The sequence below is a fragment of the Rhincodon typus genome, chromosome 30 (assembly GCF_021869965.1).
Source record: "Rhincodon typus isolate 14 chromosome 30, sRhiTyp1.1, whole genome shotgun sequence".
Classification (NCBI taxonomy): Eukaryota; Metazoa; Chordata; class Chondrichthyes; order Orectolobiformes; family Rhincodontidae; genus Rhincodon; species Rhincodon typus.
In genome coordinates, this window is record NC_063361.1 from 12901542 (window position 1) to 12926500 (window position 24959).

The 24959-nt window shown below is 40.4% G+C and overlaps 2 protein-coding genes across 2 annotated transcripts in view; one reads left to right on the forward strand and one right to left on the reverse strand.

Annotated features, from left to right (window-relative positions):
* The first annotated feature begins 5275 nt into the window (after nucleotides 1-5275).
* On the forward strand, nucleotides 5276-14709 carry LOC109936388 (HIG1 domain family member 1A, mitochondrial-like). The gene is made up of 4 exons (XM_020534992.2): nucleotides 5276-7279; nucleotides 11339-11437; nucleotides 12189-12323; nucleotides 14434-14709. The coding sequence occupies exons 2-4, from the start codon at nucleotides 11344-11346 to the stop codon at nucleotides 14496-14498; spliced, it is 294 nt and encodes a 97-aa protein (XP_020390581.1). The 5' UTR covers nucleotides 5276-7279; nucleotides 11339-11343; the 3' UTR covers nucleotides 14499-14709.
* A 145-nt stretch (nucleotides 14710-14854) lies between these two features.
* eftud2 (elongation factor Tu GTP binding domain containing 2) overlaps nucleotides 14855-24959 on the reverse strand; it is a 45500-nt gene continuing 35395 nt past the window's right edge. The window contains exons 24-28 of the mRNA XM_048614532.1: nucleotides 22137-22255; nucleotides 21708-21802; nucleotides 20718-20871; nucleotides 18325-18432; nucleotides 14855-15170 (exon numbers count right to left, since the gene is read on the reverse strand). Of these exons, the coding sequence (XP_048470489.1) occupies nucleotides 15075-15170; nucleotides 18325-18432; nucleotides 20718-20871; nucleotides 21708-21802; nucleotides 22137-22255 (572 nt within the window). The 3' untranslated portion in view covers nucleotides 14855-15074. The remainder of the gene's footprint in view (nucleotides 15171-18324; nucleotides 18433-20717; nucleotides 20872-21707; nucleotides 21803-22136; nucleotides 22256-24959) is intronic.

Consider the following 24959-nt stretch of genomic DNA (forward strand, 5'->3'; position numbering starts at 1 on the left):
GGTTAATAGGGTAATTACAAAGGTACACAGGACACTTGCCTTTATTGTGGCATAACAGCAGGGAGGTTAAATTGGAACTCTACAGCACTTTGGTTCAGCCATAGATGGAGTACTATGTGCTGTCTAATCACTGCACTTTAAGAAGGATATGATTGCACTGTAGGGGTCCAGAGAAAATGCACTAGGATGTTGCCAGGGATGGAACAGATTAGTATTGAAGAGAGGCTGCATAAGCTTGAATTGTTTTCTTTAGAGAAAACCTGTTTAGGTTGGCTCCTTTCAAAAATAAATTCATTTAGTCTGGGAGAAGAGAATCCATAAGGGAGGGGCTTATTCGTAAATTCACCTTGTTGTGACCAACCCAGGGGGTGGGTGAATAACTAAGGGGAATCAGTTCATATGTCATTAACTGGGAGCTTGACAATTTGGGGTATCCCAGCTGAAACTGTAATACATTGGGGAAACTTCACTCGGGGAATGGTTGTAACAGGAGATATACATGAACATCGTACATTAGGAAGAAGCACTGAAGAACATGTGGTGCTTTCATTCACCTTAAATTTGAAAGAAATAAGACACAATCATATTGATAATATATTGGAATAAAAATAAATCTGACCACAAGTTCACTTCACCTAAAGACAGGAGACACTAATGGAAAAAGTTTTGGGTTTGTAAGGAATCCAGTGGGGTTGACTGACTAATATGTAGAAACAGAAAATAAGGAACAAATATTATCGATGAAGAAATACTGAATTACTGAAATGTGAAAAAGGGATGTTTCAATATGTTTACTGTTACTGTTCTGTGCTTCAGAAAAACTGGGTGGAGGCAGCCTTGGACTGACTACTTTCTCTGTGACTTTTTCCCTATTTTAGATCATAAAATTCTTCCTATTAATATTATAGATAGAGACCCTATCATTCTTACTTTACACTTATTTTACTGTTTATTACAATCCAATACTGGAGGATAAATAAATAATCTTATTTAGCTTCAAAACAATCCAACAATAAAGTAGCCTACTGACTATGGGATCTGAATGTAATTAGTGTAATTGTAGCATTGTGAGATACTGATTGTTGAAGGATTGTCAATATGAACTTGTCAGCTTGAGGCAGAAATGGACAGTAACGGCTTAGATGCAAAATTGGTTGAGTGACAGGAAACAGTAGTGATGAACATTTGCTTTTCAGACTGGAGGTTTTTTTTGTATGGTCTCCTCAGAGATTGATGTTAGAATCCCTGCTTTTTTATTAATGTCCTTTACTTGGGCGTTTGGCACGCAATTTCAAAATCTGTGGGTGTCACAAAAGATGCGAGTGAACTGTCTGGAGGATAATGACAAAATTCAAGAGGACATAGACAGGCTGATGTGATGAATGGGCAAGTTGTAGATAAGATTTAATGCAGAGAAATGTAAACTGAACTCAACTCAAAGAGGCAAGATAGAACAAGCCTGCATAAGAAATACGAGCAAGAGTAGGCCATTGGTCCCTTGCTCCTTGTTCACCTGACAATAAGATCATTACTGATCTGATGTGGTATTAACTCCACTTTCCCACCTGTCCCTCATGCCCCAGACTTCCATTCCAGTCAAAAATTTGTGTAACTCAATGATTATAGACCTAACCTGCTCAGCCTGTCTTCCTTAGACAATCCCTTTATCCCAGCCAAATTAACCTTCTCTGAACTTCCAATGCTAGCACGTCGTTCCTTAATTAAGGTGACCAAAGCTGGAAGCAATTTCAGTAATGTCTTTGTATGAACAGTTTAAGGAAGGCTTACTTACGTTTTTACTCCATTCCCCTTGCAATGAAGCCAACATTCTGTTTGCCTTCCCAATAACTTGCAGTACCTGCATGCTGACATTTTCTGATTCATGCATTAGGACACATAGGTCCCTTTGTAGCACAGCAATCTGCACTCTTGCTTCATTGAAATAATACTCTGCTTTTCTATTCCTACTGCCCAAGTGGACTTCCTCTCATTTTCACATATTACTCCTTAATACAATTTTTGAATGAGTGCAAAAGTAGGAACATCTATAAGTATATGTTAACAAATCAGCAAATATCCCAGGAAAGATTTAGAACATACAAGATTCTGAACATTATGAATAGGTCATTGAGTACAATAACAAGGAGGTCATGATAAATGTTTCTAAAATACTTGTTTTGCCTCAGCTGAAGTATTGTGTCTGGTTATGGCCACCACACATTAAAGAAAGGTGTAAAGGCTTTGAGAGCATTCAGTAAAGGTGTAGGAGAATTGTTCCAGAGGTGAGGACAAACTTCAGTTACATGGCTGGATCAGACAGCCTGGGGCTGGGAAAGAAAACAGAAAATTTGATGGAGGTATTCAAAACCATGAGGGGTCAGAGCAGAAAAGAACATTGTTCCCACTGGTGGAAGAATCAAAAATCAAAAGACACTGATTTAATGCGACGGGCAAAGAGTACAAGAAAAGATTTGTTGTCGCTGGTTTGGATCTGGAATGCACTGCCAGACAGTATAGTGGAGGCAGAGTCACTAGAGGTCTTCAAAAGTGAGTTGGATCATTATCTGAAGGGAAAATATTTGTAGTGTTGTCGAAATGGTGGAGAGTGAAATCAAATGAGTTGCATTTGCAGACAACCAGCATGGATGGTGCTGAATAGCCTCCTCCTATTTTGTAACCATTCTATAATTCTATGATTTTATAAACCGATCTGTTTTTCGTGATTGCTAGATGAATTCAGTCAGGTGAGTTGCTGAATGTATAGTGCCAATTCACTCCTTGACCAGCAAGAGATTTAGATCATTTTAGAGGGGGAATTACAACAAGCTTCAAAATCACTTGATTAGTTAAGGGAAAAACACAAAGGTTCCTGCTTTTGAATTTCACAATTTTGCCAAGAACCTAGCAATACAGAAGATATTTGCACTAGGTGGCTTGCTCTCTGTTGTGTACACAAGACTGTGGCATTATCTGATCAAGGTGTTTAAAATGTCATGACTTGATAGGGTAAAGAGAGAAAAGAACATTCATTTGCTGAGGGAATCAAGACCAGGGGGGAGGGGCGGTGAGCAGAGCAATCTTAAATATGAGGGTATTACACAGTACAAGACTAATATAGAAGACCATTGCACATTTTTTCCCCACTGTGTTAGAAGCCTAAATAGTGAGCGCCTCATTTGAACAAGATCTGATGATGGACACTGTTTAGCCATTTCTCCGGTCACTGCACACGATGGGAAGATATCTGGAACCTGTTGCTGTGACTGTTCCATCTCTTCAGCCTCATTCGGGCTTTCTGCGCTTATAAGTAAAGCTACAACTTTCACCCCAGCCGAATCGTTCCTCACAAGTAAATCAACTCCATCCAGACATCATAACGACTCCAGCTACCACTTGCCAGACAACAAGTCACATTCCATTTGAACTCTACAATGGAATTGCAATATACTGTCCACTTATTCTATTTCATAATATTATGGTTTTCATTGAACTCCGTGGAGCAAAACATTTTGAGTAGAAACCCACAACCTCCCCAACCATGTCTCTTAATATTGTTATGGGTATGGCTGCATCATCTAGCGATTTATTTTCCCTTTAGTCGAAAAGCTTTAACATCTCTCATCTATCTTATTCATTTCTCCTGCATTCATAGTGGTGTATACCTCCAGTCTCCTAATGTAATTAATACTATAATTTGATCCATGGCATTTTCTTTTTGACTTCCCCTTTCAGTTGCATTCTTACAAATTTAAGTCTGTAACACTCAAACCTCCCAGCATTCTGAAATACAGATGCCCCACTTTATTACAATGGAGATACTTAGGCCTTCACTTCTACCCTCAGTATCATCTTGTTTTGATCTGAGAAGGAGATCTTAGGGCATTCCAGCCATTCGCTCTTTACCTTGGCCACATGCCTTATTTTCACTGTCCCAGTTTCTATCCCTGTCAATGTTACTGGGGTGAAAAAAAGGTTTAGTTTTATGCATCAGCTAATAATCGTCTGCCATTACAACTACCTGTTGAGGAGCTGCAAACCTTTGGATTTCAGCATCTGTTCTTATTGCAGAAAGTTGTGACTTTTTTACATTTTTCCAACAGAACTATCTCTGTAAGGACATCATAGATGGTTTCAGCTCCAATGCTCATATCCACTTCTCAAAATCTCTTTGCTTAATGCTTTAAAATTCAATGAAGGTTTGTCTTGACCTTTAAATTTCAAATCCTTTGCCTATATGCTTCAAGTACTAACTCAATTGCATCAGAACAGCTTTTTCTTTGGTGCTGATCCTTCCATTACTGCTTGAACAAGGCAACCTATAAATAGAACTCATAATGAAATCCATTGACTTGTTTTCCTCTTCCATATTTTCTCAGTTTAAAGCAGTGTCCTTTTCCGATCTTGGTCCACAATCCAGAAGTTAAAAATAAAGATAAATGATATGATCTTTAGAGAAGTGAGAACAATCCCTCCAATGTGTTGATGTAGTGAACTGCAGAGTGTTGCCATATACATGCACATTATACATGCCAATTTGACTATACAAAGATCTGGAAGTGCTTTACGGATGATCAAAACACTTGCAGATCCAGGTCACTACCTTTAATCTTGAAAGAGGCAGTCCTAGAAAACTTCACCTGTGAGGTATGAAAGTCACCTGTGGGTTATCCAGCTTGTAAACAAAAGGTCAGATATGAGAATACACAAAGGAACTGTATTTCAGACAACAGTTTTTTTGCAGATACAGATAAAGAATCATAAAGTTTTAACGGCATGGAAAGAGGCCCTTTGGGCATTGTGCCCATGCTAGTCATCAAATATCCATTTTTCTAATCTCATTTTCCAACAAATTGCTTGCAGCCTTGACATTTTAAGTGCTCACCCAAATAGTTCTAAAATGTCCTGAGGATTCCCACCTCAACTTTCTTTTTGGCAGTAAATTTGGCAGGTATCTGCAACCCTCTGGGTGAAAAAATGTTTCCTTAAAACCCTTCCAAACTTCTTGCTCCTTACCTTAAAACTGTGTTTTTAAAAATTAATGATGGATGAATGATGGATTCATAACAGCAGAACCACAAGACTTGCTCTTTCTTGCCCTATTTATCTCTTAGCCTCTCAGAAGACAACAGGTGGTAAAAAGCAAGTTCCAAAAAACATCAACCTATCAAGAACACAAAGATGCCTAAAATTTTCACCAACGCTGAGAATACAAGTCATCAATGAAACAGCTGTGATCCCAGATTAAACCTAATCCTTTGTGGAATCCAGGTATTTTTGAAAATGTTTTATTCTTGATCTTTCCTCTTGTACAAGACACTCTCTTGATTTAGATTATACACCTGTATTTGTGTGCGCACTTGATGTCGTGTTTTATTATTTTTCTCAGGGTTAGCAAATAATGGAATTCTTTTCTTTCACTAACCCTGTGATTGGCTCCGTCGTTTGTACAGCACTACAGGAAAATTGACTGTTATGTAGCTGCATGCTAAAAAGTCTTTGTTGTGGCCAACTGAGGGGTTTAAAAATTGAGCAGCCAGGACACCCCTCATAATTTGGTTATTATAGTTCTCATGATTTGCATGGGGCTCAGTAAATCCTTACATACTGAGGGAGGGTGGTCTGAAGATATCATGTCCAACAGAGGGAGAATGAGGCCATCAACAATGGTAGTCTACTCTATTCCCAACTGCTGATGCTCTACTTAACTTTAAAAATTCATTCATGGGACGAGGGCATTGTTGGCCAGGTCAGTATTTATTGCCCATAGGGCAGTTAAGAATCAGCCACATTGCTGTGGATCTGGAGTCACATGTAAGCCACACCAGGTAAGGATGGCAGTTTACTTCCCTAAAGAACATTAGCGAACCAGATGGGTTTTTCCAACAATCAACAATGGTTTCATAATCATCATTAGACCCTTAATTCCAGATTTTTACTGATTTCAAATTTCACTATCTACCATGGCAGGGTTCAAACCCAGGTCCCCCAGAACGTTACCCGAGTCTCTGGATTAACAGTCCAGTGATACCACTAGCCCGTCACCTACCCATTATCAAGAACAAAATACTGCTGCTGGAAATCTGAAATAAAAACAAGGCAGTGGAAATACTCAGCAGGTCAGTTACCTTCTATGATGAGATCCGGCTCAGGTTGTGATGATCCTTCAAAGGGCCTTTTTAATACGTTTGTTCATGGTTTGTGACTGCCGCTGGCCTAGCTAGTGTTTAGGTATTTTCTAATCAACCTGTTCCGAGATGTTGATACACACACCTCTGCAGCAGGTGGGACCTGAACCCAGGTCTCCTAGCTGAGAGGTTGAGACCCTACCATAATAATCACCAGTAGCTATTGTTTACTGTTCATCCCTAATTGCAGCGGAGAAGGTGGTGGTGAACTGTTTCTTTCAATGGATGCATGTAGGTGCATCCACAATGCAGTTAGGGCGGCAGTTCCGGGAACAAAGGAATATCCAACCAAGTCAAGATGAAGAGCAGTTGGGAGAATGTGCAGGAGATGCTGCTGATCATGTCCTTCTGGATGGTTGTGGTCAAGGATTGGAAGATCTGATGAGCTCTGATGAAGAGTCACCTAGACATGAAACGTTAGCTTGCTCTCTCCCCATGGAAGCTGGCTGACCTACTGTGATTTCCAGCATTTTTTGTTTTCAGTACAGATGCCAGCATCTGCAGTAATTTGCTCCTATGAGGTTTGGAAGACACTACCTAGCATCACCAACACCTGAAAGATGAATTCTGTTCTTCCCCCACAGATGCCTCTGTCTGATCTGCTATTTCCAGCAATTTCCGTTTTCAGTAAAAGGCACGTCATATCTTGCCGCACAAAATCATTCGCACGCAATTTGTGCTGCAATTCTGATGAGCGTCCTCCGTACAAAATAGTAGAACATGATTTCTACACAAAGGCCAAGTTCATTTGTGTAATCAGCAGAGTTGCCTTTTATGTATAATAGGCGATGAAATAATTGTTTATAAAATGCAAAGCACGCAAGATCAACATTGCAGCAAGGAGCAAACGCAATAAAGTCAACGACAGAAGCCGGTCATAATAACGCCGCCAAGTTCCTTAATTCAGCCCTTCCTTTAGAAGGTTATTTGCTGAGGTCTGACGCAATCAAACATTTACGGTAGCTCATTAAGACATCGACTTTCCACCGCCGGCTTCTTGAAAATCCGTCCAACCAGGAAATGTATTAAGTATCGTGACTGTAACAAGTGCAGCAGTTACACCGCTTTCTGCTCAGGGCTGATTTCCGACTAAGGTAATGTCTTCAGAGATTAAATTGATATTTCGTGTTTGAAACATAGTTGTTCGATTCGGGGCAGGTTGCTAATGTTACTTAACAGCGTCTGTTGAAATCTGATGCATTGTAAAGACGCCAAACCTGGCGCTTGGGCCGGATTGAGTGGTTAGTGTTAACAGCCGAAGGTGAGTCTGCTTGGTGCTAGCGCCTACCGTTGTCAAAACGGAATTACACCGTCTGTTCAAACCTCGGGACCTCCCTAGGTGCGAAAGGACGATCAGCCATGATCAGTCGTGCTACGTGTTTCTGAGCCATACCTATATTTGGCAAGGAGCACGTATAAAACAATTCTGCAAAATGCTGTCTCATGGTGATTTACTTCTGAAAATTGTGCTCTCCAACCTACTGAAGTACTTTAATACTGATGAAGAGTCCCGGCCCGAAACGTCGACTTTCCTGCTCTTCTGATGCTGCCTGACCTGATGTGTTCCTCCAGTTCCACACTGTATGGGCGCTGACTCCAGCATCTACAGTTCTTGCTATCTTTCTACTTTAATCCTGAATGAATAACTAACTAAATCAATGTTGCAGTGACATTTTTCAATCTTAGCATTACTTCCATGTAGATTTAGTTTTTCTTATTCCTGTACTTTGAAGACATTGTCTTGTCCCTCATTGACCTTTGGATGGTGACGTTGAGCCACTTTCTTTCAACTGCTGCCGTGTAGGTGAAGCTGCTCCATCAGCACTGAGTTAGCAAGTTCCAGAATTTTGACCAAGTTATAATGAGAGAAGGACAAAGTATTTCCAATTCTGCATGCTGTATGACTTGCACTTGCTGTTTTCAAGGCGATAGAGGTTTCTAGTTACGTCATTCTGAGTTGCTGGTGTATCCAGTTGACAGTACACACTGCAGTCATTGTATGTTAGTGATGGAGGGAATGAATACTTAAGTTGCTAGACAGAATGTTTGTTTTATTTTATTCACTCCTGGGAGGTGGGCAGCATTTAATGCCCATCTCTAGTTGCCCTTGAGAAAGTGGTAGTGAGCTGCCTTTTTAAACCACTGCAGTCCTTGTGCTGTAGGTATTCCTATAGTGTCCTTGGGAAGGGAGTTCCAGGATTTTGACCCAGCAACTGTGAAGGAATTGCAATATATTTATCACTTGCAGGTGGTGGTGTTCCCATGTATGTGCTGCCCTTGCCCTTCTAGGTGGAAGTGGTCATGTTTGCTAGATGCCGTCTAAGGATCTTTGGTGAATTTCTGTGATGTATCTTGTAGATAGCACACCCTGCTGCTACTGAGTGGCGGTGGTGGAGGAGGTGGATGCTTGTGGATGTGGTGCCAATCAAACGGGTTGCTTTGACCTGGATGATGTCAAGCTTCTTGAGTGTTATTGAAGCTCTACCCATCCAGGCAAGTGGGAAGTATTCCATCACATTTCTGATTTGTGCCTTGTAGATGGTGAACAGGCTTGGGGGAGTTAGGAGATGAGTTATCCGCTGCAGTATTCCTAACCTCTGACCTGCTTTTGTTGCCACTGTATTATATGGTGAGTCCAGTTGAGTTTCTGGTCAATGCTAACCCCTAGGATGTCAATAACAGGGTAGTCAGTGAACACCGTTGAATGACAAGGGCAGTGGTTATATTATCTGTCATTGGAGATGGTCATTGCTTGGCATTTGTATGGCATGAGTATGGCATGAATGTTATTTGCCATTTGATGCCATAAGATACATTTGAGTATGGACTGTTTCGTCAACTGAGCAGTCATGAATGGTGCTGAACGTTGTGCAATTATTAGCAATGTCCCCACCTCTGACCTAATGACGGAGGGAAGGTCATTGATGAAGCAGCTGAAGATAGTTGGGCCTTAGGCACTACCCTGAGGAAGGCGTGCAGAAATGTCCTGGAATTGAGATGGCTAACCTCCAACAACCACAACCATCTTCCTATGTGTCAGGATGACTCCAACCAGTGGAGGTGCCTCCTGTTTCCAGTTTTGCTATGTTCAAAGTTGGCTGATTTGTCTTCAGATTTCTTGAATGTTGAAGCTGCATTCATCTAGGCAAGTGAAAAGTATTATGTCACAATCAACTTTGTGCCCAGATGCTGGCCAAACTCTGCGCAATCAGGCAGTGAGTTGTTCACCACAGAACAATTAGCCTCTTTCCTACTCCTGTAACCACAGTATTTATAAATATTTTTAATCAACCTGCACAGATGTGTTATAACACACCTCTGGTTTAGATGGGACTTGAACAGAGGTCCCGAGCCTGCCACTGCACAGCAAGAGCCTCCCACAGTATTCATACAGTACAGCCAGTTAAGATTGTGGTTAGTGGTGACACCCAGAACGTTAATAGTACGGGATTTGGAAAGTATAGTACACAAAGGGAAATGGTTACCTTCCTTTGCTGAAGACAGTCATTGCCTGGGGCATGTTTAGCAAAGATGTTACTGGCCTCTTATCATCCTAAAGTATTATATAATTAAATAGCAATTTAGGAAAGCTAATATAATGTTATAATCTATTGTGAGGGACATTGAATACAAAAGTAGGGAAGTTATGCTCCAGTTGTACAGGGCACTTTTGAGTCCAAATCTGAAATACCGTGCACAACATTAGTCACCTTATTAAGGAAGAATGTAAATATGTTGGAGACAGTTCAGCGAAGGATTATTAGACTAATGCCTAAAAGTGTTTGGGGTGGTTGCCTTGTGACAAAAGGATTATATCTGCTGTAGCTTAGTCTAGAAAGTGACTTGATTAAAAGATACAAGATCCTGAGGGAGTCTTGACAGGTAGATGTGCAGAGGATGTTTCTTGTTATGATAGGATCCAGATCTAGGGATCGCTGTTTAAAAATCAGGGGATGCCCATTTAAAACAGTTAGGACATTTTTTTTCTCTCTTTTAAGGTCATGAGTCTTTGGAACCCTTCCTGGAAGAGGTAGTAGAAGCAGAGTTCTTGAATATTTTTAAAGCAGAGGCAAAAGGGGTGAACAGTAAAGAGAAAACAATTAGTGAAGACAAATGTAGGTTCGTTAAAATCAGAAACATTGGGAAGTTAAAATGGGAAGTGAAGGTGGCAGACCAATTAAATATATATTTTAGTTCAGCCTTCACAAAGACCTATAAATGTTGAGGAACGCAGGGTCAAGTGAGGCAGACTTGGAAATATACTGTCATTCCTTCAGAGTTGCTGGAAATCAGTATTATTAGGGAAATGCTGTTGGGGAAACTGATGGAATTCAAGGCTGACAAATCCTCAGGGCCCGATAATCTACATTCTGAGTATGAAAGGAAGTGGCCCTAGAAATCGTGGCTGCATCAGTAGTCATTTTAAGATCCTATAGTCTCTGCATCAGTTCCTACAGATTGAGGGGGTAGCTACTTGAATAAAGGTGACAGAGAGAAAACAGGATCAAAGGGTGTCTGGCAAAAGTAGGAACAAAGTATTGAGTTGGATAATTGGTCATGATCATACTGAATGACAGAGCAGGTCTGAAGGTCTAAATGGCCTACTGCTGTTCCTGTTTTTTCTTTATTATCAGTATTAGGAGTGCAACTTGAGCTCAGATTGCCCTCTTTGAATGAGAGGGAATTTACTTAAATAGATGGAGTTGTTGTAACATTATACATTTAAGGCTAACTACGAATAAACTGCAAACCTGGCCCCTCTGAATTACTGTGCTGTTTCAATTACAAGAACTACTGCTATATCATTCATATGAAAAGCTAAGGCGGGGTTTAGTCAAATGATTTTGAAAGGGTGATCGAAAAACCGTTAGCAATGTATCTAATGATTGTGCTTACATAAACTAAAATTTGAAAATGTCCTCCTTGGAGAATGGCATTGAGATTTGTAAACACAAAGTGCAAGAGTTTCATTCTTGAACTAAAAATTCCAATATTTTAGGTGGTGTAAATAAATCCAGACTTGATAGTAGGAACTGCCGATGCTGGAGAATCTGCACCTTGTTAATCCAGCCTTGATGTTGTGTTTTTGAAATTCTGAATAATCCCATTTAATCCATCTTAATTCACTGTATTGTTATTTACTGCTGCTCTAGTGATCATGTCTACAGACAGCACTCCATGGAGTTCCAAGACTCAGAGCCCAGCCTCAAAATTGATTGACAAGTCCAAAGAGTCACCTTTTGTTCCAATAGGTGAGTTTCTGCAGGCAATACTAAGGTTAGCTCTATGTGTACAAATGGCTCATTACTTTGGTTTCTATTTTAGTAAATCAGAAAATATTTACCAACTTCAGTTAGACATTAAGGAAAAGGAAGATTTTAATCAAAAAGTAGTTAGTAAATGTAAACATCTGAAATTTGTTTCAATTATAAATGATTATGAAAATGTGACCATTCAGTGCCAATTAGAAGGGGAATATGGTGAACATAAAACCCAATAAAATTGAAATCAATTTCTTCATCAACATGAAATATTGTAAAATTATCATTTCCTATTGAACCTCAATTATGATTTTCAATTGTGCAGTGTATCTGACTTTGTGGAAAAGTTTGGGCAATACATGAAAGGCAATGTTTAATTTAAAAATCTGCTTTTCAGTAGGATCTAATTTAGTTTCTTATCTGCTTTCATCTAAGAAATAAAATACTGCACTCTCTGATGCCACATGGATCGTACCATTGGGATCAGATCTTTCTCCATACTAGCTTTACACAGCATGTCAATGCTGTGTCAGCCTATTACAGTCCAACCAATACATTAAAGAAAAATGTAAACATACAATTGGGTTTGAATTTATTCAGAATAGCATCTGCTAATCTTTCAGTCGAAATATTTCAGGCAGATGAATTGGCAGAATTCTGGGTTAGCAATGGACTTGCAGCAATAGAAATAACTCACATGAAGAACTGAAACAATTTTGACTAAATTTAACATTCACTACAGGCATGACTGGATTTGCAGCAATAGTCGGATTGGGTCTTTATAAATTGCGAACCAGAGGGAATACCAAAATGTCCGTGCACCTTATACACACCCGTGTGGCTGCACAGGCATGTGTAGTGGGAGCTGTGACCTTTGGTAAGTGTTTTGGTTTTCAGTGAAACTGAATGTGTTAGCAGGAAGGAACAAGTATTTAAAAAAAAAGCTTCTCAGTCGTTCAAAAATTGCTCCAAGATGAACATGGCTGATTCCAGAAAAGCAATCAGCGCTTGAACTCATTCACTAGGAAGCTCAGAAGGATCTTGAGGTGCTTGTTCATAGATACCTGAAGGTGGCAGGACAGGTTAAATAGGGTTAAGAAGGGCAATGGGACACTTGCCATTATCAGTTGTGGCCTAGATTCCAAGAGCAGGGAGGTCACGTTGGAGATAGTGAGATACATCGGTGAGACCAAGCGGAGGCTTGGAGACGGCTTTGTAGAGCACCTACGCTCGGTTCATGACAAACGACAACACCTCCCAGTTGCGAACCACTTCAACTCCCCCTCCCACACCCACTCGCTGGACGACATGTCCATCCTGGGCCTCCTCCAGTGTCACAACGATGCCATCTGGAAACTGGAGGAACAGCACCTCATATTCCGCCTTGGAAGCCTACAACCCAATGGTCTCAATGTGGACTTTACGAGCTTCAAGATCTCCTCACCCCCGACCTCATCTCAAGACCAGCACCCCACCTTCTCCTTGACCTGTTGGTCTTCTCTCCCACCTATCCGCTCTACTATGTACCTGCTATCACCGCGCCCCCCCCATTTATTTCAGAGCCCCCTTCCCCTCCCCCATTTCAGAAGAAGGGTCCCGACCCGAAACATCAGCTTTCCTGCTCCGCTGATGCTGCCTGGCCTGCTGTGTTTCTCCAGCTCCACACTGTGTTATTGAGGTCATGGTGGAGCTGTACAGAGCTTTGGTTAGGCCACAGCTGGGAGTAGCATGCAGTTGTGCTCATAAGACTATAGGAAAGTTGTGACTATAGGTCAGTTCTAGAAGGGTCACCAGACTGAAACATTAACGGATGTTTTTCTTCACAAATGCTGCCAGACCTGCTGAGCCTTTCCAGCAACTTCTGTTTTTGTCCCTGAATAAAGCAGTTGTTCCCCTTAGTTGAAAGATAAACAACAAGGGGGCATAATTTTAAAGTGGAAGTTTGAAGGCTTGGCGGGGACTTGAGGGAAACCTTTTTATCACCCATAAGCGAGGGTCTAGAATGCAGTGCCTGGGAGGGTAGTTGAAGCATGTAAACTCACAACTTTAAAAAAAAATTTGGTTGACCACTTGAAGTGCCTTAAAATTCAAGGATATGTGTCTGGTGCGAAAAAGGAGCATTGTTTTGGCCGCACTGAAGGGCCCTTTCTGCACTGTATGATTCTACAGTCAGAGTTAAATGATTCCAGTGTTATACTGATCATACAGTACTAACTTGAAGTCTGCCGGCTTTGCTTGTGGACCTCTTTCTTCCATCAAAGGCTAGGTGAGCCCAAACTCATTTCTACGTACATCAGCAAATTTCTGTCTACATCAGCAAAAGTAATTAGTTGAAAGTAGTGTTTTGATTATATTTTACAGATTACACAATGAACAAAATACTTAAGGGATGAATTAGCAGAACCTTGGCTTGGCACAACAGCTCTGGCAATCTAGAAATAAATCCAACTGCACAATTTCATATTTTTGTGCATCTGTTACAAACCCTACCCTTGCAACCTAGATAAATTAATGGGGAAGACATTGGCTTCGAAGAAAGGACGAGTTTGTTCAGCTCATTATTGAACTTTGTTTCGGATTATACATTCGGAACTAGGTGTTAATAATTGGAGCCAGTAAGAATTTCTTTCACTGAAACCATTACAATTGCTTTTCTGAAATACCAAAAAAACGCTGGAGAAACTCCGCAGGTCTAGCAGTATCTGTGATATAGATACAAATACAGAGAGAAACAGAGTTAATGTTTTGAGTTCAATATGACTCATTAATTGATTCACTTAAACAGTGCCAACAGAACATACGGGACACTTGCCTTCATCAGTTGTGGCATTATTGTGGTATTCCACAATTAAAGCACATAATTGTTATGTCCTTAGCACATTTGTCCATCTTCTAAACTTAACTAATTGGACAGATTTTATTTATAGGCAAGTTCAGCATCAACTTCAACAACCGAGTTCATGTCTTGTTCTCAATTGTCTTTGCAGGTGTCCTGTATTCCATGTACAAAGAATATGTGGTGAAGCCAAGAGAAGCAGATCTCTCTAAGTAAATGCCCTCACTGCGTTATGCTGAATGTATTTATGGATTATTGTTAATGTTCCACTTGGTATTGAGGTGTCCTCGCTGAACTAATTACACCCTCACAAATGGTTTGACATGAAATGCATTTTTCCAAAGGTTGGCAGTTTCATATTTTGCACACTGGCTTTTCTTTGCACTGAGAATTTCCTGTTCATTAATAAACACAAAGGATTCAGTAATTTTGCTTGGAGTCTGATTTTTATGCACAGCATACGTGAACACCATTTAACACTAATAACTTGTCCACAAATCAAACCTATGGTGTGCTATCCAGGTGGACTTCACAATCCTATATTTTTAGTAAGAAAAATCCAATCATTATAATTGGAAAACAGAGTTTTTTTTTATTTTGAGATGTATTCTATTAAAAACATTTCACCTGCAATGCTAAAATATAAAGTTCAGATCAGCTCACATTCAGGCTTATTCATTCCATACTGTACGATTCCAGTCGATGCTGTAAGTATGACTGAACATACCACAAACAGAGTCCTGTTAAGAGGTGCAAGTAGTTGGGCCTTCCTTTCAGAATCTGCTGTTTTAGTTATAAGGGGTAATTGAGAACCACATCCTGCTTTGCAAGTTCCAGCAACATAGGATCATCGAAAAACTTGCTGATACTGACATCTTCGCTGAGGCCCTGTTAACAAAGGAAGCAGAAACACTTGTTAAGATTTATTCCTACCTGTTATACTAATATTTCTTAAGTATTAAGAGGCAAAACAAGGTAACCTACAAAAACAAATGTACTGAATAATTTCACTTATTAGTATGTCGTAAGTTCGGAATCACTTTATGATAGAGCAAACAGTTTTAACGTTAAAATTAGATGCCACTTTTTTTTAAAAATGAACTGAAAACAACTGTAATTTCTCATAGTACTGTGCGCTATTGGGTATAACAGTGTCAGGAACTTTATTTGTTTTGATCATGTTATAAAAGATCTGATTCAGATTACAATGGCTTAACTCCCAGAGCTACACGGGTAATTTAGAGAATAGAAGTTAATATGTTTCTTCAGTTTTTGACACAAAGTCCAGTCCTAGAAATCACTTGCCGTTATAGTAGCTATATCATAAGAAAGCTATCAAAGGCTTGAAAAATCAAAATATACCAGTGTCACTGGCTCTGTATGGTGGGCATTTATTTTAAGTTGATAACAGCTGGGCAGGCAAAATCTTCAAAGAGTTGTGAAGAGGGATGACAAAACCATGTTGATTTCTCTTTCTCCTTGAATGTGGAGGATAGGTCTGAGACATATTGCACGTCCTATAGAAATTCTTTCACATCTCAGTCTCGAATGAGTTTTGCCTTATTCTGTAACTACATCCCTTAGTTTGAGACTCCCCCACTAGTGGAAATATCTTCTCAACATCTACACTGTCAAGCCACCTCAGAATTTTCTACTGGAAGATCAAGACCTAATCCCAGGCTGCTACAGATTTAGAAGTCAGTGCTGAAAAAGATAGTTTGTCTGGTAGAAAGGAAATTAGTTTAGTTAACATTAACCATATTCTCATTCCACGGCTCCCTCCAATTACCTAAAACAACATATACCACTAAACAATTTTGGGAGATATGGCTAGTCCATTTATTTACACTTTTAAAGTTCGCAGAATTTTCAATAATCAGCAACAGTTTTTAATGTTTGAAGAGAATTGTATGTACAATTAATTTTCTCCCATTAGAATTAAACCTTGATGAAGAGTCATACAGTCATAGAACTGTACAACTTGGAAACAGATCCTTCGGTCCAACTCATCCATGCAAACCAGATATCCTAAATTAATCTAGTCCCATTTGACCCATATCCCTCTAACCCCTTCCTATTCATATATCCATGCAGATGCCTTTTAAATGTTGTAATTGTACCAGTATCCACCACTTCCTCGGGCAGCTCATTCCATACACACACCACCCTCTACATGAAAAAGTTGCCCCTTAGGTTCTTTTTAAATATTTCCTCTCTCACCTTAAACCTACGTCCTCTAGTTTTGGACTCCCTTCCCTGGGGAAAAAACCTTGGCTATTCGACCTATCCATGGCCCTCATGATTTTATAGATATCTATAACATCCTCAGCCTCCGACGCTCCAGGGAAAACAGCCCCAGTCTATTCAGCCTCTACCTATAGCTCAAACCCTCCAAACCTGGCAACATCCTTGTAAATATTTGCTGAACCCTTTCAAGTTTCACAACATCCTTCCTATAGCAGGGACACCAGAATTGAACGCAGTATTCCAAAGCCTCACCAATGTCCTGTACTGATGCAACATGACCTCCCAACTCCTATACTCAATGCATTGACCAATAAAGGCAAGCACTTCAAATGCCTTCTCCACTATCTTGTCTACCTGCGACTCCACTTTCAAGGAACTACGAACCTGCACTCCAGGGTCTCATTCAGCAACACTCCTTAGGACCTTACCCCATTTAGTGTAATAAGTCCTGTCCTGATTTGCCTTTCCAAAATGCAGCACCTCACATTTATGTCAATTAAACTCCATCTGCCACTCCTCAGCCCATCCACCCATCTGATCAAGTCCCATTGCACTCTGAGGTAACCTTCTCAGCTGTTCACTACACCACCAGGATTGATTTCAATATTTTAAATCATAAAAACTTTATATTACACTAATTAATTTTCTTCCAGGAGTGCTGCAAGCACATTACTCAGCTGATGAAGACCAAATTAGACGAATCCACAAACCAAGAAAATCTTTGACTGTTCTTGCTGTGCATTTAGTTAGCTTATCTCTACCAGAGCCACAATGGAACATCCGAGCTCCCAAAAACTACTGATACAGTGACCCTCACCAGAAATTCTTGTTGAACTGTGATCCTAACGTTGCCAAAAGTTTGCCAATAGTCAATGATTGAGTTTACGGGGATGCCAAATACTGTAAGGAATCTATGATCCATAAAACAATATTCTGTAAGGGAGGAGGAGCAAAGGCAAGGACAGTGGCAGAAAAGCAAAACATCGGCTTGGGATCTAGTATATGAAAAGAAAAGCACAGGGAACAAAATCCCTGTTTAATGAATATGCAACAAAGACATTTAATGAATAAATGTTGTGCTCCACATCTTCATTTATTATGATTCTATCTCTAGGAATGTCTTTGCATTTACAAATAAATCATCTCTCTTCAGAATAATCAAATACATGTTATGCATTCTGAAATTTCTGAAGTTACTTCAACTACTGGCTACTTTTAAAAGGTTTTCCTATTGGTTGAAGATTAAAGTAATGAATTGCACTAAACAATATGTACAGAGCATTTTTTCCACACTGTGAAAATGTGCAATAATCAATCAGATTCTCCAGAGTCTAACAGAAAATGTGGAACTTCTGAGATCTGCTGTCTCATATTTTGATTGTGATTTACATAGCTCTACTCTGTATGGCTAACAGACAGCAGACAGTCATTTGAACTTGGATTGTGAAGGGTCTTTCATCACCTCAGGTTATGCCACCCATTTAAACTTCAAGCCAGCCGTCTACCACGTAAAGCGAAAAGGTAGCAAATGTTCAAAACTCAAATTGAATGTTTGAGAGGTGAGATGGACCAAAGGTTGAAGAGTCTCATTGTAATTAATAATTATAGTTATCTCGTATTGGTTAGCAGTCAAATAGATAACTTGATAGAAGGCCACATTGAAAAATGGCACATATATTTCAACAAAGTTTAGCTGGCCTTTATTGCTGAGGAAACAACACTGCACAAAATAGATACACGTTTAGTGTCTACTGCTACTGAAAGTTCAATACATCTTGAATAGATATCTGATTACCTTTCTCCTCCTTGTTTTGATCATGAACTCTCTGGCCAGATGAGGTGCAGGCTGTGGTTCCAGGGGTCTGATAATGATGCTTTTGTCCAAGGGATCACCAGGTACAATCTATTCATAGAACCACAAATCTCATTAAGTAATTACAGCTAACAAGTATTTGTACAGTCTCTGAAAACAATTTAAAATTTCAGAACATGTTATTTGGTATTTCATTAAAAGGAATTAATTTTTATGAGCACTTAAAATAGTCATTCCAAGGATTTGGACATCACGGCCAAGGTCAGCATTTAGTTGCAAAGTGTTTGATTGAATTAATGTCTTCAGAAGGCTGGCAAGACATAGATATGTTGGAATAGGACTGGAGTCATACGTTTTGTTTTAAATAAGAGAACATTAGGAAACAATTTCAGAATTTTTATGACAACCCAACAACTTACTAGTCACCTTAAGTTTACCTGGACCATCTCTAATACCTCTTTCTCCTTCCTGGACCTCTCTGTCTCCATCTCGGGCAACCACCTAGAAACCGATATTCATTTCAAGCCCACCGACTCCCACAGCTACATAGAATACTCCTCCTCCCACCCACCTTCCTGCAAAAATGCCATCCCCTATTCCCAATTCCTTCGCCTCCGCCGCATCTGCTCCCAGGATGAGGCATTCCACTCTCGTACATCTCAGTTGTCCTCGTTTTTCAAGGACCATAACTTTCCCCCCTCAGTGGTCGAGAACGCCCTCAACCGTGTCTCCCACATTTCCCGCAACTCATCCCTCACACCCCGTCCACGCAATAAGAACCAAAAAAGAATCCCCCTCGTCCTCACTTACAACCCCACCAACCTCCGGACCCAACGCATCATCCTCCGACACTTCCGCCATCTGCAATCCGACCCCACCACCAAAGACATCTTTTCCTCCCTACCCTTATCTGCTTTCCGGAGGGACCACTCTCTCCGTGACTCCCTTGTCCGCTCCACACTCCCCTCCAGCCCCACCACACCCGGCACTTTTCCCTGCAACCGCAGGAAGTGCTACACCTGCCCCCATACCTCCTCCCTCACCCCTATCCCAGGCCCCAAGATGATGTTCCACATCAAGCAGATGTTCACCTGCACATCTGCCAATGTGGTATAGTGCATCCGCTGTACCTGTTGTGGTCTCCTCTACATCAGGGAAACCTAGTGGAGACTTGGGGACCGCTTTGCAGAACACCTATGCTCGGTTCGCAATAAACAACTGCACCTCCCAGTCGCGAACCATTTCAACTCCCCCTCCCATTCCTCAGACGACATGTCCATTCAGGGCCTCCTGCAGTGCCACAACGATGCCACCCGAAGGTTGCAGGAACAGCAACTCATATTCTGCTTGGGAACCCTGCAGACCAATGGTATCAATGTGGATTTCACAAGCTTCAAAATCTCCCCTCCCCCTACCGCATCCCAAAACCAGTCCAGCTCGTCCCCACCTCCCTAACCTGTTCTTCCTCCCACCTATCCCCTCCTCCCACCCCAAGCTGCACCCCCATCTCCGACCTACTAACCTCATCCCGCCCCCTTGACCTGTCCGTCCTCCCTGGACTGACCTATCCCTTCCCTAACTCCCCACCTACACTCACCTTTACTGGCTCCATCCCTGCCTCTTCGACCTGTTTGTTTCCTCTCCACCTATCCTCTCCTCTATCCATCTTCTATCCGCCTCCCACTCTCTCCCTATTTATTTCAGAACTCCCTTCCCCTCCCCCATTTCTGATGAAGGGTCTAGGCCCGAAACGTCAGCCTTTCTGCTCCTATGATGCTGCTTGGCCTGCTGGGTTCATCCAGCTCTGCACCTTGTTATCTCGGATTCTCCAGCATCTGCAGTTCCTACTATCTCTGATTCAAAACTTACTAGTCGTGCTTTTTTAAAAAAAAACACGCGCACCAGCTTTCCATTCCCCAATTCCAAATGCACCTCATTATAATTAGGTAAGAAAAATGATGATTTTTCTGTGGAATAACACTGCTGTCATCAACAGGAAAACTGCACTTTCACCTGTATACAGGTGATGTATCTATTTACGGAAAGCAGTGTCCTTTAGGTGGCTTTCACATCCTCAAGTATTTCAAAGAAAATAAATTACTTGAAAAGCATAGTCAGCCACTTATATGTAGGGACACCATATTCCAAACAGTAACAATTTAACATTCTGTTGCATTGAACAGACATGGAAACATATTAGATGTCCAGTTCCTGGACTGAAACTTGAACCCACAAGCTTTTGACTCAGAAACCACCACCAAGCCACGTTGACATTTGATAGCAGCTGATTGATTAAAGGTTTGAGCAATATAAAGGATGAGACGCTTTCTAATTAATACATAGCAATTGTTTGCTTCTGAAAGGAAAATTCTCACCTGCCAATGGTGGAAGACAGAGAGAGAGAAAGCTTGCCCCTGTGTGTGTGTCCGCAGGTCTGTCTCAAAACCAAATGAATCAATAGCTGGTACAAATGCTTTGATTGTATACAGTGGAGAACCTGGGATTGGTGCATCCTGTGTCACATGGCCTCTGTAAATAAGAAAAATTGCAGAGGAACTAATATTCGAGTTTGCATGTTTACACAGTCCCACGCAGATTGGGCCATAAACATCATCAAACAAATTCTGACCAGAGAGATCCTTTAAGCCTTTATAATTGTGCGTCAAGTTGCTATCTTTATTAGAGTAATGGACATGAAGTATCTCCAATGGAATTTCTGATTGGAAGTTTATGAAGACATTATAGTCTCTATATTTCCATTATTCAATGATGGACAATCTAGTCCAGGGTTTCTCAAGCAGTGGGTCACAAGGCATCATGAGATGAGATTCTGGGGTTGCAAGCTCCAAACCAGCAGTGGCTGCTATGGAGCTCCAACTTCGTGTTAACAGTGGTTAGGTCTTTTCAATCCTCTTTTACTCTGCAAATCGGAGGCTGATCTTTGAGACCTAATTTTTGCTCCAAAAGAGCTTGTGCAAAAGCACAATTTTAAAACTAGCTCAATACAATCTTAATCTTACTGCTGGGATTTGATTCCCAATTGATCCAAAATCACTTTAATTTACCAGATGACACCATATACTACTGCCACCCACATGCCTACATTTTTAAAAAAAATTGGCACAGTGAATTGTAGAATATATTTAAACTGAACGCATAATTCCTTAGTTTAAATAGGTGATGTGTGATTTAAAAGAAGTATTTAAACAAAATTGAACAGTGGGAAAGCATATCCTCAATTTTGCTGCTTTCCCTCTGCACACGGCTAGTATTGGAACATTTTCCCTGAATACTGTCGGAGATTTGTGATATCTAAGATCTAAGATAAAGCTTAAACCTGACATGGATAGATTTAATTTGCATACCTCCTTCTCGCCAAGACTGTATAAACTGCTGAAACGCAATCTGCTGGTGCCTGCACCTCCACAAAGTAATAAGGCTCCATCAGACGGGGAGTGGCCTATAAAAAAGCATTCTTTTATTGGCAAACCTACCAGTACATCACAGAAGAGAGAAACTGTTATTTAGATAGGTGTTTTACAATTCAAAAGTTGCAGTGAAAATTTGTTGATCTGAACAAATTTGTTATAACCTTGTATGTTAAATGGTTAAAGAATATGAAAAAATAACAAATAGAAATTTATTTAAAGAGTACAGACAAATATACACCTAAATATTTTGCATGGTGAAACAAATATTTGCATGCTTTTGTCATTTCACTTAACAAATAACAAAAGGATGTTGCATAACAATGGAGTATTCAAAGACACAAAATGTTACAGTGAAACTCTTACCATCAGGAAAGCTGAATACACTACTCGTCTGGCTGTGGGAATAATTTGTCCTCCACCTCTGTGCAATGGCTCCTGAGCTATTACCGCATCAAGTATCTTGAATTTCACATTACGAATTGCTGTGAAGATACAAATCCCAAGATACATTTGTGATAATTCTGCATTTTTATACCAAATTGATTTCAATTGGAGATGCAAAGCACTTGCGTCTTTCTAAAATAAGTTTGAAAGGTTTATTAAAATGTACTGATGTGCATTTACAAATGAAGGACACTATTCTGGATTATTTGGGTTAAGTGAGACCAAGGCATGTACAGAAGTATCATCGTGCATCTGACTTCATTTTTAGCAAACCAGAAGTCCTATATAGTGTCATAAGCGCATAATCCAGTGCCAACACCCTAACATAGTTAACGACAGGGTTATGCTTTTGCAGAGTTTTCATCCTTTCAATGTGATTTTAAACTGATGCTTTATTTGCTACAGGAATGATAAATAATCCGTGACACGATCGGAACAGGAGTAAAAAGTTCTCACTGTCTTGGTTAACATCCCTTCGTCAATCAATATTGTTGGACTAACTGTTTACCTTTTGATTGTGATATCTATTGGTACACAAAAATGGTTGTCACATTTACACATAACAGAAGTGCTGCTTTGTAATCTTTCCATTAGCATTGATAGACTGTAAGCATATTTTCCATTATCTATTACTAGATGCATTGAAAAGGTTCATCAGGTTACTAAAAATGATCAAGGCCATTCCATCAAATGAAGATCATCTATCCAGAATGATCCCAAAGATCACCCACTACAGTATCCACTGGCCTCAAGGATTTGCAGTTTCAGTGCTTTAACTGGAACTGCATCCCAACTGTTGATTACTCTGTGTGAAGAAACACTCCTGTCAACAGTTCTAAATTTGCCAAAACACTTAGTGTTACACTCAACTGGCCTACAAACACTGGAGATGATGATTCAATCAGAGTTAGGAATCATAAATCAAGTCGATGATTATATGCATGATGCCCAAGTTTACCACAGAAAGTGGGTTCTAAGAAACTTCTGGAGTCCATCCAGAGGCTAAATGTCAGATTTTCCTGAGCTTGAAAAGAGGTCCTGGGCTTAAGTTCCATACCGATACACTTATCTGTACAATTCATAACTTTTGAAACTTTATCACTCGTCTCCTTTATTCTAACGTCTCTACTTCCTCAGAAGGCTAAGGAAATTCGGCATATCCACAAGGACTCTTAATAATTTTTATAGAAGCACCATAGAAAGCATCCTATCCGAATGCATCACAGCTTGGTATGGCAACTGGTCTGCTCAAGACCGCAAGAAATCACAGAGTTATAAAGGTAGCCCAGTGCATCACAGCCTTCTTTCACTGACTCAGTCTACATTTCCTGCTGCCTTGAGAAAGCAGACAACATAAAGACCCCTGCCACTCCGAATATACTCTGTTCCATCGGGCAGAAGATACACAAGTTTGAAAACATGCACCAACCAACTTAAGAACAACTTCTTCCCTGCTGTTATCAGACTTACGAAAAGACCCCTCATATATTAGAACTGATCTTTCTCTGTACCTTCTCCGTAATGTAACACTATATTGTGTATTTTGTTCTATTGCCTTGATGCACTTATGAAAAGTATGATTTGTTTTGTTAGCATGCAAAACAATACTTTTCACTGTCTCTTGGTACATGTGGCAATAATAAATCAAATCAAATCAAAATATTGGATTTCTCAGTGCAACTTTTCAGTTGCAGTCAAAGTTTGCTCCCTACCATTGTAAATCTGAGGAATTATACAATGGCTCCTTTTCCAATGCTCTACCCCTCTCAGGGAAGCAAGAAATCTCTTTTCTGCATGGAATTACAGCAGGATGTTAGTGTAACTTCACATCCAATCATGCCTCTTCCCAGTTTAGGATGAGAATACTATTTTTTCATTCATTCGTAAGCTAGATAAGCCAGCATTTATTGCCCATCCCTAAAAGCCCTGGATAAGATGGTGAGCTACTTTCATGGACAAAGTATAGAGGAACAGCTACAGTGCTGTTAAAGAGGGAGTTCCAGGATTTTGACCTACTGACAGTGAAGAACAGCAATGTAGTTCTAAGTCAGGATGATGTGTATCTTGGAAAAGAGCTTGCTGCTGGTGGTGCTCCTATGTATCTACTACTAATGTCCTTCTAGGTGGTAGAGGTTGCAGGATTGAAAGGTGCTGTCAAAAGAGCTTTGCTGAGTGTTGCAGTGCATCTTGTATTCACACTGTTGTCACTGTGTGTCAATGGTGCAGGGAATGAATGCTGAAGGTGGTGGATGGGGTGCCAATCAAATGGTCTACTTTAACCTGGCTGGTATCAATCTTCTGAGTGCTATAGGAGCTGCACTCACCCAGGCAAATGAAGAGTATTTCAGCACACTTCTGAGCTGTGCCTAGTTGAGGAAGGATAGGCTTTGGAATCAGAAACTAAGTTACTTCCAGCAGAATCTCTAGCCTTTGGCTTGTTCTGTAGCCATAGTATTCATATGGTTAGTCGTATTCAGTTTCTGGTCAATTGTAACCCCCAGGAGTTAGATAATGGGGGATTCAGCAATAGTAATACTAATGAGTATAAAGTAACATTGGTTAGAATTTTGCTTGTTGGAGATGGTTGTGGCCTGGCATTTATGTGGCATGAACGCTACTTGTTACTTATCAGCCCAAACTTGAATGTTGTCCATGTATGAAAAAAACGACTGCTTCAGTATGAGGAGTCGCAAATAATGCTGAATATTGTGCAATCATGAGCCAAAATCCCATTTCTGACCT